Genomic DNA, 17,955 nt, shown 5'->3' on the forward strand with positions numbered 1-17,955 from the left:
TTTCTTAGCTCCTGCTTGTTTCCTACAGCCCTCTCCTTCCTTCTGGATTCACTTCTGTTTCTCCCAGTGAGGCCTCTGTGGTCCTTTCAGCAAGAGTCTGAGGGCTTCTGACTCTCAATTTTTGCATGTCTGTAATTCTGCATCTTTCACCCTCCCTGTTGAATAATAACAAAGTAATACATGGACTTCTTAGTTGACAGTTTTTCCCCTCAGTGCTTTGAAGATACTTCTTTTCTGTCTCCAAGCATCCTTTGTTGCTGATGAGAAGTCGGCTGTCAGGAGAACCAGTTGGGTTCGTTGGGTTGCTTTTCAGGTTTCTCTTGATTTTTCAACTTTAGAGATGTCACCACGATGGGCCAGGTTTTGTTTGGTTTTTTTGGGTTTGTTTTTGGTTTAGCCACACCATGTGGCTTTCAGGATCTTTCTCAGGATTGAGCTCGGGCCCTCAGCAGTGAAAGCGTGGAGTCCTAACCACTGGACTACCAGGGAATTCCTGATGGGCCAGGATTTGGATTTATTTTGATTTCATGTACTCAGTGTTTTCAACCTGAGGACTCGTGGGTTTAATTCTGGAAAATTCTCAGCCATGATCTTTTTTGTTGTTGTTTTTAAATTGAGGGATAGTTGATTTACAACATGTTAGTTTCTGGTGCGCTTCAAAATTTTTATAGATTACACTTCATTTAAAGTTATTATAAAATATTGGCTACATTGGCTGTATTCCCTGTGTTGTACAATATATCCTTGTAGCTTATTTATTTCACACATAGTAGTTTGTATCTCTTCATCTTTTCACATATTGCCTCTCTACCTCCTATTTTCTGCCTCTGGAACTGTTTAGAAGCGTGTTGGAGGCTCTCACTCTATGTAGAGAAGCTATTTTTCTCTCCTTCCCACCCCATCAGGCAGTTTGCAAGACCCCCGCAGTTAGGATCCTGTCCTACAAGGATGATTCAGGGCTCTGTCTCATGGTCATATAGGGGAGGCGGTAGATCCAGACACTGAGCCAGTGGGCCACGTGGCCCTGGGCCTGGGCGAGGGGCTCTCTGCTCCCTTCTGCTACTCTAGAAAACAGAGTTCACACAAGCCATAGCCCTGGGTGGCGGTCAGAGCCTTGGCTTCCTATAAGAGCTTGGGAGTTGCATCCAGCCCTTGCTTTGAGCAGCGAGCCTGGCTCTGGTCCCCTCCAAGCGTGAGGTGACTCCGTTCCCATCAGCAGGTAAGAGTTGACCTCCTGATGGCTCTGCATGTTACCAGACCTGGAGCCCAGCCCGCGGCTTCCACGTCCCCCTGCTGCTGCTGCCTGCAGCTCTTCTCTGTCCACATGGATGTTTATTTATTTATTTATTTATTTTGCCACGCCGTGCGGCACATGGGATTTTAGTTCCTTGACCCGGGACCAAACCCGTGCTCCCTGCATTGGGAGTGTGGAATCTTAACCACTGGACCGCCAGGGAAGTCCTGGATATTTATTTTATATTTCAGTGTGGCTCTGTCTTAAAATTTTAAAAAGGAAATTCTATCTATCATCGAATGGGGAGTGGTATGCGCAGACTGTAAAGTGCAGACTCATGTTCTGTCTTGACCGGAAGCCCCATTACTTTTCTAACTATCAAATCTGATCATCACATTCCCCAGCTCCTACTCTCATCTGTATAGGGTCAAATCCAGACCCTTAGCACAGCCCAAGGGCAAGGCTCATCTCTGACCGCCATTCCTCTCTTTCTCCCTGCTGCTCCTGACTGAGCCTTCTCACATACAGGTCTTATATCCTCCCTGGCGCCTCCCCAACTCCCCCAAGCAGAGAGCATGGCTCCCTCTCTGTGCCCCACTTATGTGTCTGTTTCTCCTCCTCGACTGTCCAGTGCTTGAGGGCAGGAGTGGGTTTTATTTCTTTGGAGCCCCAGCACCAGGGCAGCACTTGGCACTGACTAGATGGTCCCTGGAGGTCGGCGGGTACACGGATCTGAAGTTGGGCCCGCCTGTCAAAAAGTTACCCAATATTCTTGAAAATAAGCGTTCAAACAAAAACCTGTGCACAAATGTTCAGAGCAGCTCTATTCACAAGAGCCAAAGGTGGAAACAACCCAAATGATGAATGGATAAACAAATGGAATAGTATTCAGTCATAGAAAGGAATGACGTGCTGATGCACAGTACAACATGGATGAACCTTGAAAACATTTTAAGTGAAAGAAGCCAGACACAGAAGATCACATATTTATATGATTCCACTTACATGAAACATCCAGAAGAGGCAAATCCATCAAAACAGAAGGCGGACTGGTGGCTGCCAGGGGTTGGGGGAGGGACGATGTGACTACTTGATGGGTGTGGGGTTTCCACAGAAGGTGATAAAAAGTTCTGGGACTAGATAGTGGTGATGGAGAAGAGCACTGAGTGTACTCAACGCCACCACATTGTACAATGTTTGAAGGTTACAATGGTAAATTTTGTCATGTGTATTTTCCACACACACACAAAGTTACCCAATTGCTCTAGACCATTTTGGGGTGAGCTGGGATGCAAATTGGCTTGAACTATCCAGACACTTTATAGTCCCCAAAGTGTACGAAATGATCTACGCAGGCCTGCTCAAATTATCTGAGAGATGCTAAAATAGCTTCCTGATTGGTTATGGCCTCTTTTGCTCTGCAAACTGAATGTGCGTGAAGCATGTTATGCTGGAGGGGAAGGTGGTGAGGCTGTGCAGGGAACATGGCCTGATTCCACACTTACCTTCAGCTACTTCCAAAGGGCCCTGGGACTTGCGAAGCTCCTTTACTGTTTCCAAGAACTCTTTCCCCCCAGCCTTTTCCAAGGCCTTACCTGTGAAGGAAACAATGGAAATCCATTGTGGTTGCTCTTTTCAGTCATTAATTACACTGACAGAGTTTTACTAGGCCTTAAAAAAATTGCTTAGAAAGTAGGAGTCAAACCTTGCAATTGAAATCCTGTTTGCCAGTGGTCACTGGTGACAGGGGTCCCTGGGCTTCTGTCCAGTGGGACTTCGATTTTAGCAAACTCTTTTGTTTTAAAGAATTATTTAATATTTTGTTTTATTTTATATTGCTTCTAATGTATCATAGGAGTTACTTCCCCAAAATGTTAATCACAGCTGGATTGATATTGCTAGTATCTGATACTAGCAATACTAGTATCAGATAAAATAGACTTTAAAATAAAGACTGTCACAAGAGATACGGAGGGACACTACATAATGATCAAAGGATCAATCCAAGAAGAAGATATAACAATTATAAATGTTTATGCACCCAACACAGGAGCACCTCAATACATAAGGCAAATGCTAACAACCATGAAAGGAGAAATCAACAGTAAAACAGTAATAGTAGGGAACTTTAATACCCCACTTATACCGATGTACAGAGCATCCAAACAGAAAATAAAGAAACAGAAGCTTTAACTGACACAACAGACCAGATAGATTTAATTGATATTTATAGAATATTCCACCCAAAAGTGGCAGAATACACTGTCTTCTCAAGTGCACATGGAACATTCTCCAGGATAGATCACATCTTGGGTCACAAATCAAGCCTTGGAAAATTAAAAAAAATTGAAATCGTATCAAGCATCTTTTCTGACCACAATGGAAATCAATTACAGGAAAAAAAAAATGTAAAAAACACAAATACATGGAGGCTAAATAGTGCACTACTAAAAAACCAAGAGATCACTAAAGAAATCAAAGAAAAAATAACAAAATACATAGAAACAAATGACAATGAAAGCGTGACAACATAAAACCTATGGGACACAGCAAAAGCAGTTCTAAGAGGGAAGTTTATAGCCATTCAATCTCACCTCAAGAAACAAGAAAAATCTCAAATAAACAGTCTAACCTTACACCTAAAGCAACTAGAGAAAGAAGAACAAAGAAAACCCAAAGTCAGTAGAAGGAAAGAAATCATAAAGGTCAGAGCAGAAATAAATGAGATAGAAACAAAGAAAACAATAGCAAAGATCAATAAAACTAAAAGCTGGTTCTTTGAGAAGATAAACAAAATTGATAAACACTTAGCCAGACTCATCAAGAATAAAAGGGAGAGGACGCAAATCAATAAATTTAGAAATGAAAAAGGAGAGATCACAACTGACACTGCAGAAATACAAAGGATTATAAGAGACTACTACAAACAACTAGATGCCAATAAAATGGACAACCATGAAGAAATGGACAAATTCTTTGAAAGGTACAATTTTCTAAGACTGAACCAGGAAGAATTAGAAAATATAAACAGACCTATCACAAGTAGCGAAATTGAAACCATAATTAAAAATCTTCCAACAAACAAGTCTAGGACCAGATGGCTTCACAAGCAAATTCTATCAAACATTTAGAGAAGAGCTAACACTGATCCTTCTCACACTACCAAAAAATTGCAGAGGGAGAAACACTCCCAAATTCATACTATGAAGCCACCATCACCCTGATACCCAAACCAGAAAAAGATATCACACAAAAAAGAAAATTATAGACCAATATCACTGATGAACATAGATGCAAAAATCCTGAACAAAATACTAGCAAACAGAATCCAACAGCACATTAAAAGGATCATATACCATGATCAAATGGGATTTATCCCAGGGATGCAAGGATTCTTCAATATACGCAAATCAATCAATGTGATACACCACAATAACAGATTAAGGAATAAAAACCATATGATCATCTCAATAGATGCAGAAAAAGCTTTTGACAAAATTCAACACCCACTTATGATAAAAACTTTCCAGAAAATGGGCATAGAGGGAACCTAACTCAACATATAAATGTATATGACAAACCCAACAGCAAGCATCATACTCAAGGGTGAAAAACTGAAAGCTTGTCCACTAAGATCAGGAACAAGACAAGGATGTCCACTCTCTCCACTCTTATTTAACATAGTCTGGAAGTCCTAGCCACAGCAATCAGAGAAGAAAAAGAAATAAAAGGAATACAAATTGGAAAAGAAGAAGTAAAACTGTCACTGTTGGCCGATGACATGACACTATACATAGAAAATCCTAAAGATGACACCAGAAAACTACTAGAACTAATCAAGGAATTTGGTAAGGTTGCAGGATACAAAATTAATGCACAGAAATCTCTGGCATTCCTATACACCACCAATGAAAAATCAGAAAGAGAAATTAAGGAAACACTCACATTTACCATTGCAACAAAAAGAATAAAATACCTAGGAATAAACCTGCATAAGGAGGCGAAAGACTTGTACTCAGAAAACTGTAAAACACTGATGAAAGAAATCAAAGATGACATAAACAGATGGAGAAAATATACCATGTTCTTGGATTGGGAAAATCCACATTGTGAAAATGACTATACTACCCAAAGCAATCTACAGATTCAATGCAATCCCTATCAAACTACCAATGCATTCTTCACAGAATCAGAACAAAAAATTTTACAATTCTTTTTTTTTTTTTGCGGTACGCGGGCCTCTCACTGTTGTGGCCTCTCACTGTTGTGGCCTCTCCCATTGCGGAGCACAGGCTCTGGACGCGCAGGCTCAGTGGCCATGGCTCACAGGCCCAGCTGCTCCGCGGCATGTGGGATCTTCCCAGACTGGGGAACGAACCTGTGTCCCCTGCATCGGCAGGCGGACTCTCAACCACTGTGCCACCAGGGGAGCCCTACAATTCTTATGGAAACACAAAAGACCCCGAATAGCCAAAGCAATCTTGAGAAAGAAAAACAGAGTTGGAGGAATCAGGCTCCCCGACTTCAAACTATGCCACAAAGCTACAGTAATCAAGACAATATGGTACTGGCACAAAAACAGACATAGAGATCAATGGTACAGGATAGAATGCCCAGAGATAAACTCATGCACGTATGGGCACCTAATTTATGACAAAGGAGGCAAGGACATACAATGAAGAAAAGACAGCCTCTTCAATAAATGGTGTTGGGAAAACTGGACAGCTACATGTAAAAGAATGAAATTAGAACACTACCTAACATCACAAAAATAAACTCCAAATGGATTAAAGATTTAAATGTAAGACCAGACACTATAAAACTCTTAGAGAAAAACATAGGAAAAACACTCTTTGACATAAACCACAGCAAGATCTTTTTTGACCCACCCCCTAGAGTAATGGAAATGAAAACAAAAATAAACAAATGGGACTTAATTAAACTTAAAAGCTTTTGCACAGCAAAGGAAACCATAAGCAAGACAAAAAGACAACCCTCAGAATGGGAGAAAATATTTGCAAATGAAACAACAGACAAAGGATTAATCTCCAAAATATATAAATAGCTCATGGAGCTCAATATCAGAAAAACAAATAATCCAGTTAAAAAATGGGTGGAAGACCTAAATAGACATTTCACCAAGGAGGACATACAAATGGCCAAGAGGCACATGAAAAGATGCTCAACATCACTAATTATTAGAGAAATGCAAATCAAAACCACAATGAGGTATCACCTCTCGCCGGTCAGAATGGCCATTATCAAAAAATCTAGAAACAATAAATGCTGGAAAGGGTGTGGTGAAAAGGGAACCCTCCTGCACTGTTGGTGGGAATGTAAATTGATACAGCCACTACGGAGAACAGTATGGAGGTTCCTTAAAAAACTAAAAATAGAACTACCATATGACCCAGCAATCTCACTACTGGGCATATACCCTGAGAAAACCATAATCGAAAAAGAGTCATGTACCACAGGTTCATTGCAGCACTATTTACAATAGCAAGGACATGGAAGCAACCTAAATGTCCATTGACAGAAGAATGGCTAAAGAAGATGTGGCACATATATACAATGGAATATTACTGAGCCACAAAAGGAAATGAAATTGAGTTATTTGTAGTGAGGTGGATGGACCTAGAGTTTGTCATACAGAGTGAAGTAAGTCAGAAAGAGAAAAACAAATACTGTATGCTAATGCATATATATGGAATCTAAAAAAAAAAAAGGTACTGATGAACCTAGTTGCAGGGCAGGAATAAAGAGGTAGACATAGAGAATGGACTTGATGACATGGGGTGGGAGGGCGAAGCTGAGGCGAAGTGAGAGTAGCATCGACTACACTACCGAATGTAAAATAGTTGGCTGGTGGGAAGCAGCAGCATAGCACAGGGAGATCGGCTTTGTGCTTTGTGATGACCTAGAGGGGTGGGATAGGGAGGGTGGGAGGGAGGGTTAAGAGGGAGGGGTTATGGGGACATGTGTATGCATATGGCTGATTCGCTTTGTTGTGCAACAGAAACTAACACAGTATTGTGAAGCAATTATACTCCAATAAAGATCTATTTAGAAAAATATGACCCAAAAAGACAACAGTAAAAAAGAAGCTTCAGAAGTTTGCAAAGAGGGAATTCCCTGGCAGTCCGGTTGTTAGGACTTGGCGCTTTCACTGCCAGGGCCTGGATTCAATCCCAGGTCGGGGAACTAAGATCCTACAAGCCGCACAGCATGGCCAAAAAAAAAAAAAAGTTTGCCAAGAAAGCAAAGGTATTTATAACTTTAAGGTTAGGGTTAGATAAATAAGATTTTCATTTTCCTTAACTTATGTCTTTATTTCTTAACTTGATATTTAATTTAGAATTAGAAGTCTCTACTGAAGAGGAAAATGATACTGGAGATATAAAAGATGGATCCCTCTTGAAAGCAAAAAGGAAGCATAAGAAAAAACATAAGGAGAGGCATAAAATGGGAGAAGAGGTTATACCATTGTGAGTACTATCAAAGTCCATCAGCAGTGCTAGTTATATTGTTGGCAATTGACATATTCCATGGAAACTCGTTAAAGGACCCTTTTAGGGGTTGATTTGGCCATAAGGCAGTCTCATGACACGAACCCTAAAGTGATCTTTTCAAAAAATTGAGGCTCCGGTGTTCTGATTCTGGGTTCGGTACCCGTGTAGTACTGATTAAATTCAGTGTCTTGATTTGATGGCAGCACTCCACACTGGGGGGGGATCTCACAGACTCTGCAGCCTGCCTCTTGTCACCAGCTCCTAAGCCGGGTCCCAGAGCCACCCTTGGGGATGCAGCCACCACCTTGTTGCTGCGGGGTGGGGAGCAGGCCCCAGGTGACAGGTGGCTTAGCAGGAACCTCTGAGTGGAGAGCTCTGGGGTTCTGTCCCCATCTCACCACCACCTATGCGTTATAAGTCCCTGGGGCCAAAGGACAGACACAGACCCGGGGCAGCCTGGAATGTTGTTCCCCCAACTTGGGCCTTGGTTTCCAGTGGAAGATGCAGAGCTTTGCAAGGCTAATCTCTAAGGACATTTCTGCTGGGAAATCCCTCGAGGTTTTGATGGTAGGACAATTCTCTACGCCATATTTCAGGGTTGTGCTTCTAGAGAGGCCAAGTGGAACCCCCAGGAGATGGCAGGACTCCACCTCCAGAACAGCAGGAGCCCCACTTATGTGCACCAGGGGATCCTCATGCCCCTGAGATGACATGTGGGTGTTTTGTCCAGACCAGGATGACTGCTGCTCTTGGGTGGGAGATGAGGTATTTCCCCTCATGCATTTTCATCTTCAAATGACTTTGGTGAACTGGATGTCTGGGGCAAGTCTCAGCTCTCTTTCTCTTTGTGGTTATTATTATTAGTTGTTATAATTATTCAGATGATGATGATGATTATTGTTATTATTATTATTCAGTTCAGAGGCTTCCCTAGAGGCTGAGTGAGGGAGCTTCCCCACTCCACACTCAGACACTGAAGTATATTTGGAGGGGCACAGTACGATGTGCAGATCACTTAGGAAAAATACTGATTCCAGCAATCGCTCTCCACTGAGGCCGGGGTGGAGGGGTTTCTCCATTAATGTGCTTGGGTTTCAGTGACACAATTTGGTTATGGTGATCGCAGGCTATGGCAAGTGCCTCTAAGTCTCCTTTCTGCCCCTCAGACCCCTGGCCAGTTTCGATCTGCTGGGTCACAGAAGCCTGGAGAAGGCCAAGTAGCTGAAGCTGGTAGCCAAGTTCACTGTGAGAAGCAGGGGAAACAGGTCTAGGCTGCTGTGCTCTGCTTTCAGAGGTCAAATGGGACCATGTAAAAATCAAGGTGAGCCCACCCTCTTCCCTGAAGACATTTAGGGATAAAGTAGCCTGTAGAGTTGATGAGGGGACTTCCCCTGTGTGGAAGCCTCCAGTGAAGAAGTGAAGAAGGAATTAGAATATCTAGGATTAGAATATCTCCCCTTTGCGACCCCTAACGAATGGACAAAACTAGAGAAGGAGCATCGTGAGAGAGTGGGGCTCCTCCTGATGGGAGAACGTTCCATCACTGCCCAAGTAGTCTTGCTAAAAGTATTTGAACCTGAATCTAATTAAGCCTCTGGATCCAACTACCAACTTATAAGAAAAGCAGAGAAGAAACATGTTTAATGACACTAGGAGGATGGAATCAACAAAATCCAGACTGTGGGAAACCCTACAGGACAAACGGCCCAGCTTCTTCAACAAATAAATTGCTAAGAAAAAAAGAGAGAGACAAAGGGAGATCCAATGGATTATAAGCGACTTATCAACCAATTGTAACGTGTGAACTTATTGGAGCCTGAATCAAATAAACAAATTTAAAATAATTGACATTTATGATGCAGTTGGAATTTGAACACTGGATATTTGAAGATATTAATTTAATTTTTTTTTAGTTGTGATAGTGGTCTTGTGATAATGGTATGTTGTAAAAAAAATAGCCCTTGTCATTCTGAAATATTCACAGGTAAGGTAATATGTGTGGGGGGAATGTGGGCGGGGGTAGAGCTGAAACGAACTTGGTCATGGGTAGATGATGATTGCAATGGGGTGTGTAGGGTTTCATCACACTCTTCTGCTATTTTTGTGTAGGCTTGAACTTTTCTGTAATAACTTATAATGTCTTAAAAAAATAAATCAGGGCCTTATCTGCATGGGGAGATTGGTTTGGGCGACAGTAGTGGAGAACGGAATCATGATGGGAGGGACCCCTTCTAACAACTCTGCAACCATGAAGGAGACCATCATTTATCAAATGCCTATGAGCCTGGCACTGTGCTAAGCTCCCTCTTTGTATTATCTTATTTAATCTTCATAGCACCTCTATGAGACACGTACTATTGTTATCCTCACACGTGAGGAAACTGAGGTTCAGAGAGGTTAGGAAAACTGCCTATAGTCACACAGCTAAATCCAGGGCATAGACCCACACTGGCTCCAGAACCTCCACTGAGGCTGGGATCTGACCTCGAGTTTTTACTTCAATGCCAGTGTTTTTCTTATCCTATCATCACCCACCCTTTAAAAAACAGAAATATCTTTATAGTTTTCCTGATATAAAAATGCAAATACTATAGAAATGATAAAGAAGGTAAAGCTTTAAAAGATAAACTTGTTTTGTTTGAGAGAAGCTAGAACACACTTCAAAACAGAGCTCAAGATTAAGGGCACGAGGGGGAGTCTTTCCACACAGAGGGAGTTGAGGGCAGTTGGTAGGGCCTGGGCTGGGTTTGAAGAGTAGAAGAATTTTCACCATCTGTTTGTGTCCCAGAGAAATCCTCTTTCTCTGTAATACTGTTTTTTGTTTGTTTGTTTGTTTGTTGTTTTTGTTTTCCCCCACCCGATGCTATCTTATTTCCTCTTCAGCAAAGCAAGTGGCCTCTGATGCCAAGGGGGAAACACAGGTGAGCCTGGCAGCTACCATCCAGAGCTGAGCTGCTAGCATTGGCCCCAAATCACCTACCTCAGAAGCAAGCCCTGTATCCCAGGGACAAAACCCTTTCTTTGCCCATTTCTGTTTTGTAAAAATCGGTGAGATGGTGACTAAATGGTCTTATTATTATTTCTAGTGCCTGGAAGCTTAGCCTCCAGGTTCCTCCACCTAGCCTAGTAACAGATCCCTCCACCACTCGCAGGACAGGTGGCAATCCACTGGTGAAAGAACTCAGTGTATAGCCTTACAGACCACCTAACTTTTTCCAGATGTCCATTTCCTTTTTACCAATGGTGTTCTCAGTATTTCAGCTTAAAATATATGTAGAGGTTTACCCAAAACATGTACAACAATATTTAGAGTAACACCACTCATTACAGCCCAAGTTGGAAACTGCCCCAGTGCCATCAATGGTACAATGGATCAACAAACTGTGTTATATTCCTACAGTGGAATACTGTACAGTAAAGAAAATGAACTACAACCACACTCAACAACATGGGTTGATTTCACAAAGTTAAGCAAAAGGAGACAGACACAAAAGGAGACATACTGCATGATTTCATTTATATAAAATCAGAAACAGATGATACCCCTCTATGCTGTTAGAAGACAGGATAGTGGTGGGGACTTCCCTGGTGGTCCAGTGGTTAAGACTCGGTGCTTCCACTGCAGGGGGCACAGGTTCGATCCCTGGTCAGGGAACTAAGATCCCACATGCCTCGAGGCGCAGCCAAAAATTTAAAAAACAGAAGACAGGATAGTGGTTACCCTCGGAGAGAATGGTGACCGGGACGAGGGATGAGAGGCCTTGTGGGGTGCTGGTAAGGTTCTGTTTCATGATCAAGGTGCTGGTCCCAGTTTTGTTCGCTTGGAGAAAAATTCATCAAGCTGTGCATTAATGATCTGTCTGTGTATAATACTTCAATAAAAATGTCAAAAATATCTGCAGACCTCAAACAAAATTAGTTTTTCTCTAGTAATGCTGTTCAATTACACATGAAGGCGGAGCTTGACCGACACGGTCCGCCAAGCAGGGGCCATCCAGCTGACAATGACCGACTTCACGAGAACTTGCCAGAACCGCAGCTATTCTAGGGCACCTCTCCCGAAATCTCAGAACCTTACCTATATCTTCCTTGAGGTCAATTTCAGCTGTGGTTGGGTGGACGATGCCCTCCACTCTCATGGAGCCAATATGGCTGATGTCACTCTGGGTCAAGGACAGCTGCATTGGGAAGAGAAGATGCAGAGGGTGGGCGAGATCAAGGCCTATGGAAAATCTTCATGTTTTACTCACATCTGTTCATTCTCTCAATTGCTTGTGTCAACAGGAAGGGCTGTGCGTGGAGCGACCATCTGACGTTTCCAAGGTGTGTGGTTTTCAACAGGCTCTTTGGAGCTCAGTGGATTTGATGTTCACCCTCAGGCTAGCAGCAAATCTGCCTCCCCTTTTGGGGGCAGGACCGGGACCTCCCCTCCTTTTCTTTTCCCTATAGCTTATGCCTTTGTTTCCCATCCGGGTGGCCTTGGTGTTCGATATCGTAATTCTCTGAGTAGCTCCTGAAAGAAGCTACTCGGTTCCCTGCATTCTCTCCAGAGCAGCACAGACCTGTGGAGGCAGGGATGTAAAGCCAACCACTTTGCTGGAGAGAAGTGAGGGGCTCTGGGATTCTGACCTCTACGTCTTGCACACTTGACTTTTGGGACCACCCTCTTGGGGCTATGCTTGTGAAACGCTGCCCCATGTGCCCAGAGCTGAGCAGAATGGAAGTCATTTTCCATTGTCTCCCCATGTGACCTAGAACTTCTTGCTCCCGTAGATAAGGGAGAGAAAGCGATTCATCACGTAACCACAGATAGCCCCTGGAGTGGACATAAATTCCACCTCTTTTCTTCCCTGCTTTCATCAGTGATGAATTAGGAACCCGCCACGTTTATGCTCTTCTCAAAACATGCTCTTCCCAATTGCTTCAACAGAGGTTCGTACTACTGTCAGGCTGCAAACATTCGCTACCCGATATGATTAACTGACTGTTTCCGCGGGTATCACATTGCAGCCCCAGTTGACTTGGTAGATAAATTGTCTGTTATGCTTATGGGAATGAATTATTTGCATGTCTGGCTGGGCTGCTGTTGTGCTGCTGAAGACTTTTCAAATGTATAACCTTGTTTGTTTTCTTTCTGCAGCCTAGAAAGGCAAGCAGACTGAATTATTAGCAAATAATTCATTTCTAACACCAGCGCTATTCAGGGAACATATCTTTGTATTTTCCTTCTTTGATAAATTACATCACACCATGTAAAGCAGGCCTCCCAAAGCCTGGTTGAGAAAGTTAGCTATGGATTTTTTTTGGTGAGCAAGAGATATCTGGGGCATGGAGACCAGAAAGATCCACTCTGGGTACCTCTGGCTGACCCGTGTCAGCATGAACAATTCTCAGCACTAAAGAGCTTGTTTATCCTCACAATGCAGACATTGCCATAGCTTTTTAGTTTAAAAATGAATAATTCAAGACCAGAGTGAAAGTCATATTAGGGAAGGAAGGGATGAAGGAGGCTTCACTGCTTGTAAACAGTAGGTTATAAAAATGCAATAGTGTTTTATGACAGCACATTACAATTCTCTTTATTACCTTCTGCCCTAGAACAAGGCTTTTAGAAGACAGGATGGTGAATCCATCCCCGGGCCCATCTTCAGAGGTGGAATTTGAAGTTCCTTCTTTATCGCTGTCCTTTGGTTTGGACTGTTGGTAGAAATCAGAAGGACACATCAGAAATAATCCAGAAAAAGCCCAAAGTGGCTTTGAAATCTTTCCCATGGTTACCACCAAGTTGGATGTGAACGGAAGTGGTCAGATGTTAGGTTCTGTTGTTTTCAACAGAGGGAAGCAAGGGACAGCAATATGGGGAAAACAAAAGGATACTGCAAAAATCAAGTGTATTAAGGGGTTCGCATGTACCCATAGTCTTTGCTCAAACCTGGACACAGGTATGTTCTTTCCAACGCCTACAACTTCTGATAATAAGCCAGTGGGGTCATTTGCCCCAGGGGAATCCCTTCTCTCCAGGATTCCCCTGGGGCACAGCGGCCGAGAAATGAACTCTTATACCATCTTTTTTGCCATCACGGAGGTCTGGGGAATGAAAAGTTGACAACCCCCAAAGCAGCGCTGTCCAACAGAACTTCATTCCCTCGTGGACACGTTCTATCTTTGTGCTGCTCCGCGTTGTTGAGCACGTGAAATGTGGCTGGTGCAACCAAGGAACTGAATTTGATTTCATTTTCAGTAATTTAAATTCAAATTTAAATAGCCACACGTGGCTAGCAGTTGCCGTACTGGGCAGCATATGAAAGTATTACTCCACAAATGGCGCCTCTGAGCTATAGCTACTCATCCAAAACACCTGAAATGCCATTGGCTGAGCTCAGGCGACTCTGTGGGAAGCTAAAGGTGTGTCAGTATGCCACATGGGGAGAGGTGGAAAGTAGAGTTCCAGATCAGCTCTCTCACTTGAGATTTTGGTGAGGTCCGTGGAGGGGATCTGGAAACATGAAAACCACCCATATGTGGGGTTTGGAAAACTCTAATAGACCCTGCGTGATGATCTGAGCTCCTCTCAAAGGCCTTTTTTTTTTTTTGCGGTACGCGGGCCTCTCACTGTTGTGGCCTCTCTCTGTCGCGGAGCACAGGCTCCGGACGCGCAGGCCCAGCGGCCATGGCTCAGGGGCCCAGCCGCGAATCTTCCGGGACCGGGGCACGAACCCGCGTCCCCTGCATTGGTAGGCGGACTCTCAACCACTGCGCCACCAGGGAAGCCCAGCCCTTTACTCTTTTTCACACACATTCCTATCATTTTCTCCCAGCACCAAGCTGAGGCGGGTCCCCAGTCCTTTGGGGATGCTGGCCACGCCCTTCTCTTTGGATGGTTCAACTTTCCTCCCGTTCTGTGAGTCCTGAGCTCACAGACGCCACTGGGCTCACCTTTTTGGACGTCCGTGGTTTGGCAGCCTTCGATTTCTTGCCCCCCTTCTTGCCCGACGTGGCCTTCCTTCCTCTTTTCTCTGGGGGAGGGGAGAGGATAGTTTCTGACTTGCCTTTGGTCCCTCGTTTTTTGGCCAGCAGTTCAGGGTGAATTCTGGGCAGGACGCCTCCGCTGGCGATGGTCACTCCTTTTAGCAGCTGAAGAGAGAGAGAAGGCGTGAGCTCAGACAGCAAAGAGCTCGTTGGTTCTGGCTTTAATACGGTTCTAACTGTTGGCAAAACAAGCGTTAAATCTGGTCTCTGCTTTCCAAAGAAACTGCATAATACACGATTTAACTGGTTGTCCCTGCCTCACGGGTAGGACTTTTCTCTGTAGGTAACAAGGCATCCCGAGATCTTGTACAGAAAGCAAAACAAGCAAAGCAAAATGAAAGCGTATAGAGGCTGAAATCAGGGATGTTGCCCAGAGCTTGGAGATTCCAGACATAACCGAGGATAAAGAGCTTCAGACGTGGGAGCACAGCTTGACAAAATGAGGTACAAAGGTTAATGCAAGGGCTAGACCCAGTTAACAACAGGCCCCACTCCTTTGATCATGCATTCCATCAGTAAAATATGTGTGACCACACACCTCCCAACTGATATGTGTTTACTTTAACTAATCAACATGAACTACCACACTAATACATTCTGCACATTCTATAGCAGCGCTACTCCAAATGTGGTCTGCAACCAAGGCTGGTCCACAAGCTATTAGTTACCTGTCTGTGACAAAGAGAGTACAGAAATCATGAGGAAGGGTCTAGTAAGTTGACAGAGTTTTTGTATACCTATTGGATCTAGTAACAAAAAATTGTAGCTGGTAGTTTGTTTAATTTTTCTAGTAATTATTTTTTATTGTATTTTTGGAAATTATCAGCCCATGTTGGATTGGAAATAAGAACTGATTCTTAACCACAGACAGTTAACATTATAAAATACACATAAATTAAAATTCTCATACTATTTACCTGCTACCTTGCACATCTTTGGCGGGGGGCATGGGGGTGGGAATTCACTCGATTTTGGAGTCAGCTCTAAAATATAAAGCGTTAGTTTTGATATATGAAGAAGGACGCTTCTGCCCTCATCAGAATAAATCGTCAACAAAGTTTGGGGGAAGAAACTGTACAGAGAATAACATATGTGCACTGCACTTCCCTCGGCAACACACAGAGCTTGCTTTCAAAGAGGAAAAGAAATTCTGGCAAGTCTCAGAATATATAATGGGATCTATTCCAGAGACAATTTTAGTTTGAATCTAAATAATATGGCTAGCAGAATTTGTTCTTCTCCCATATGATCTGACTCTTTTAGTGTGAATGTGACTGGGTACTGTAGCAGGAAGGATTTCTAGCCAGCCAGGTCCACATGCAGTAGCGCGTTTGGCAAACCCATTCCGTGGCTGGTGTCAATGCTTCAGACGTACCTGATTGAGTTCCTCGTCATTGGCAACTGCCAGCAGGATGTGTCTTGGGGCTATCCGGGCCTTCTTGTTGTCCCTCGCTGCATTCCCAGCCAATTCTAGAATTTCCGCTGAAATTTCAAGGGAGGGTTAATAGGCAATCATAGAATGGGGTCTGAGCTTTCCAAAGCGTTCCTTTGGAAATGGCCTTGGAGTTAGATCACTTTTATTTATTTGTGATTTTTATGTCTGGGCCTGGAAAGAAATCCAGAAAACTGAAAAGAACTCAGGTCACAGACAAGTAAGATATTTTAGCAAGACCTGATATACGATCCTGTGGGTAAAGCCTTCTAGTTGTCCCTTGACATTAATTCTCCCCCATCTTCCTTAGTAGATGGACCTCTGATTTTCTGCAGAGCCCCAAATCACAGGAATGAAGACAGTATTTCCCAGCCACCCTTTTTGTTAGGTGTGATAGTGTGACTAAGTTCTGGCCGATGAAAAGCAAGCAGTTGTGTTGTATGGTACTTCTGGGAAGTATCCATTAATGAAGGGACAGTGCCTTTCTTCCCTTTTTACTGGCAGACTGAGGACATGATGGCTGGAATTTGAGCAGCCATCTTTGACCAAGGGTAAGAAGTTGTGGATGATAGAGCAATAAGATAGGAACCAGAATCTCTTATGACTGTGGAGCCTCCTTACCAACCTGGACTGTCTTCTATAGACATCTTTTGTATGAGAGAAAAAGAAACTCTCTTGTTTAAGCCACTGTCGGCAGAAGTTAATCCTGACCAAAACAGAACCCTAACATTGAAGCCGAGTTTCTTTCAGTGTGCAGCCATCTCTGAGGAGAGCTGAGACCCCTTTCAGAATCTCCTTTTCCACTTCACTTGATGCCCCTTGTCCCTCTTGTCCTAAAGGAAAGTGGATAGGAAGAACTGATTTATACTAAGGGGTGAGGTACCACTTAACCTGAAAAGTGAATTCTATTTCACATACTATCAGTTTTTGAGTCAAAAACAAAACAAAACAAAACTATGGAATTGGTTTATACCCCTGAATGCTTTCCACTTCGTCCTTTATTTTTTCTTTCTTTCTCAATTTTGGAAGGATGCTCTGCTAAATCAAATTTGTCTGCTTTCAAGAGCATGAATGAGCCTTTAAAGAAAAATCCTTCCCCTAGAGAGAGTTCTTTCCCTAAAGAAAGAGGCAATGTGCCAGTGTGTTATATGCGGGTGGAAAATTGTATGGGCATGTGTGCATGAATGTGTTGTGTGTATGTATGTGTGCAGGTATGTGTGTATGTGTGTGTGTTGGGGGGATTTGCTGGTACAATGGCATAGATACTAAACCCTAAAATTAATAGGCGATTCTGCATGAATTTTTGCAATCAACCTAATTTCAAATAAAACACCGCATGCAATTGCCGTCATTCGTAAAATCTATGGCAATAAAATAAAAACTTGGCATAAGTATGCCGTATTAACTAAGCAAATGTGATTAACAAAAAATTAGAATAAAATAAGCATTAGAGTTAAATATTTATATGGCATTTCCATAATGAAAAGCGCTAAATCACTGCAAATTCATTCTCACAACATCTTTTTTGGGTTATTAAGCAAGGAATATTGTGTTTACTAACAATTCATTTACAAGGCACCGCATTTTCTGAATCAAAGATTGGGGCACTGTAGTTTGAGAAATATGAGCAGGCTTGTTGGGACTGGAGGACAGAGTATTTGAAATGAACGCTGTATTAGATATCTGGTTTGCTGCCTTCAGATTTCTGCCCAGCTTTTCTTTCGTTTAAAACGGGTACCCATCAAAAA

General features: G+C 42.9%; 2 protein-coding genes across 5 annotated transcripts in view; one reads left to right on the forward strand and one right to left on the reverse strand.

The window, feature by feature from the left end:
• The window catches only part of AIFM2 (AIF family member 2), a 55,293-nt gene that overhangs the window by 23,656 nt on the left and 13,682 nt on the right, over positions 1-17,955 (forward strand). For 2 of the 4 annotated variants that reach the window (XM_067710706.1, XM_067710707.1), the window contains exons 9-10: positions 7,593-7,722; positions 8,343-9,917. The exons of 1 other annotated variant lie outside the window; for it this stretch is intronic. In XM_067710706.1, the coding sequence (XP_067566807.1) occupies positions 7,593-7,722; positions 8,343-8,451 (239 nt within the window). In that variant the 3' untranslated portion in view covers positions 8,452-9,917. Of the gene's footprint in view, positions 1-7,592; positions 7,723-8,342; positions 9,918-17,955 lie in introns of those variants that run through there. One more of the 4 variants, XM_067710709.1, reaches the window with a different exon arrangement.
• MACROH2A2 (macroH2A.2 histone) overlaps positions 1-17,955 on the reverse strand; it is a 53,633-nt gene that overhangs the window by 7,372 nt on the left and 28,306 nt on the right. Inside the window, exons 3-7 of the mRNA XM_067710713.1 lie at positions 16,151-16,257; positions 14,683-14,880; positions 13,333-13,443; positions 11,820-11,924; positions 2,740-2,824 (exon numbers count right to left, since the gene is read on the reverse strand). Coding sequence (XP_067566814.1) covers positions 2,740-2,824; positions 11,820-11,924; positions 13,333-13,443; positions 14,683-14,880; positions 16,151-16,257 — 606 coding nt within the window. The remainder of the gene's footprint in view (positions 1-2,739; positions 2,825-11,819; positions 11,925-13,332; positions 13,444-14,682; positions 14,881-16,150; positions 16,258-17,955) is intronic.

The sequence above is a fragment of the Pseudorca crassidens genome, chromosome 16, assembly GCF_039906515.1.
Source record: "Pseudorca crassidens isolate mPseCra1 chromosome 16, mPseCra1.hap1, whole genome shotgun sequence".
NCBI lineage: Eukaryota > Metazoa > Chordata > Mammalia > Artiodactyla > Delphinidae > Pseudorca > Pseudorca crassidens.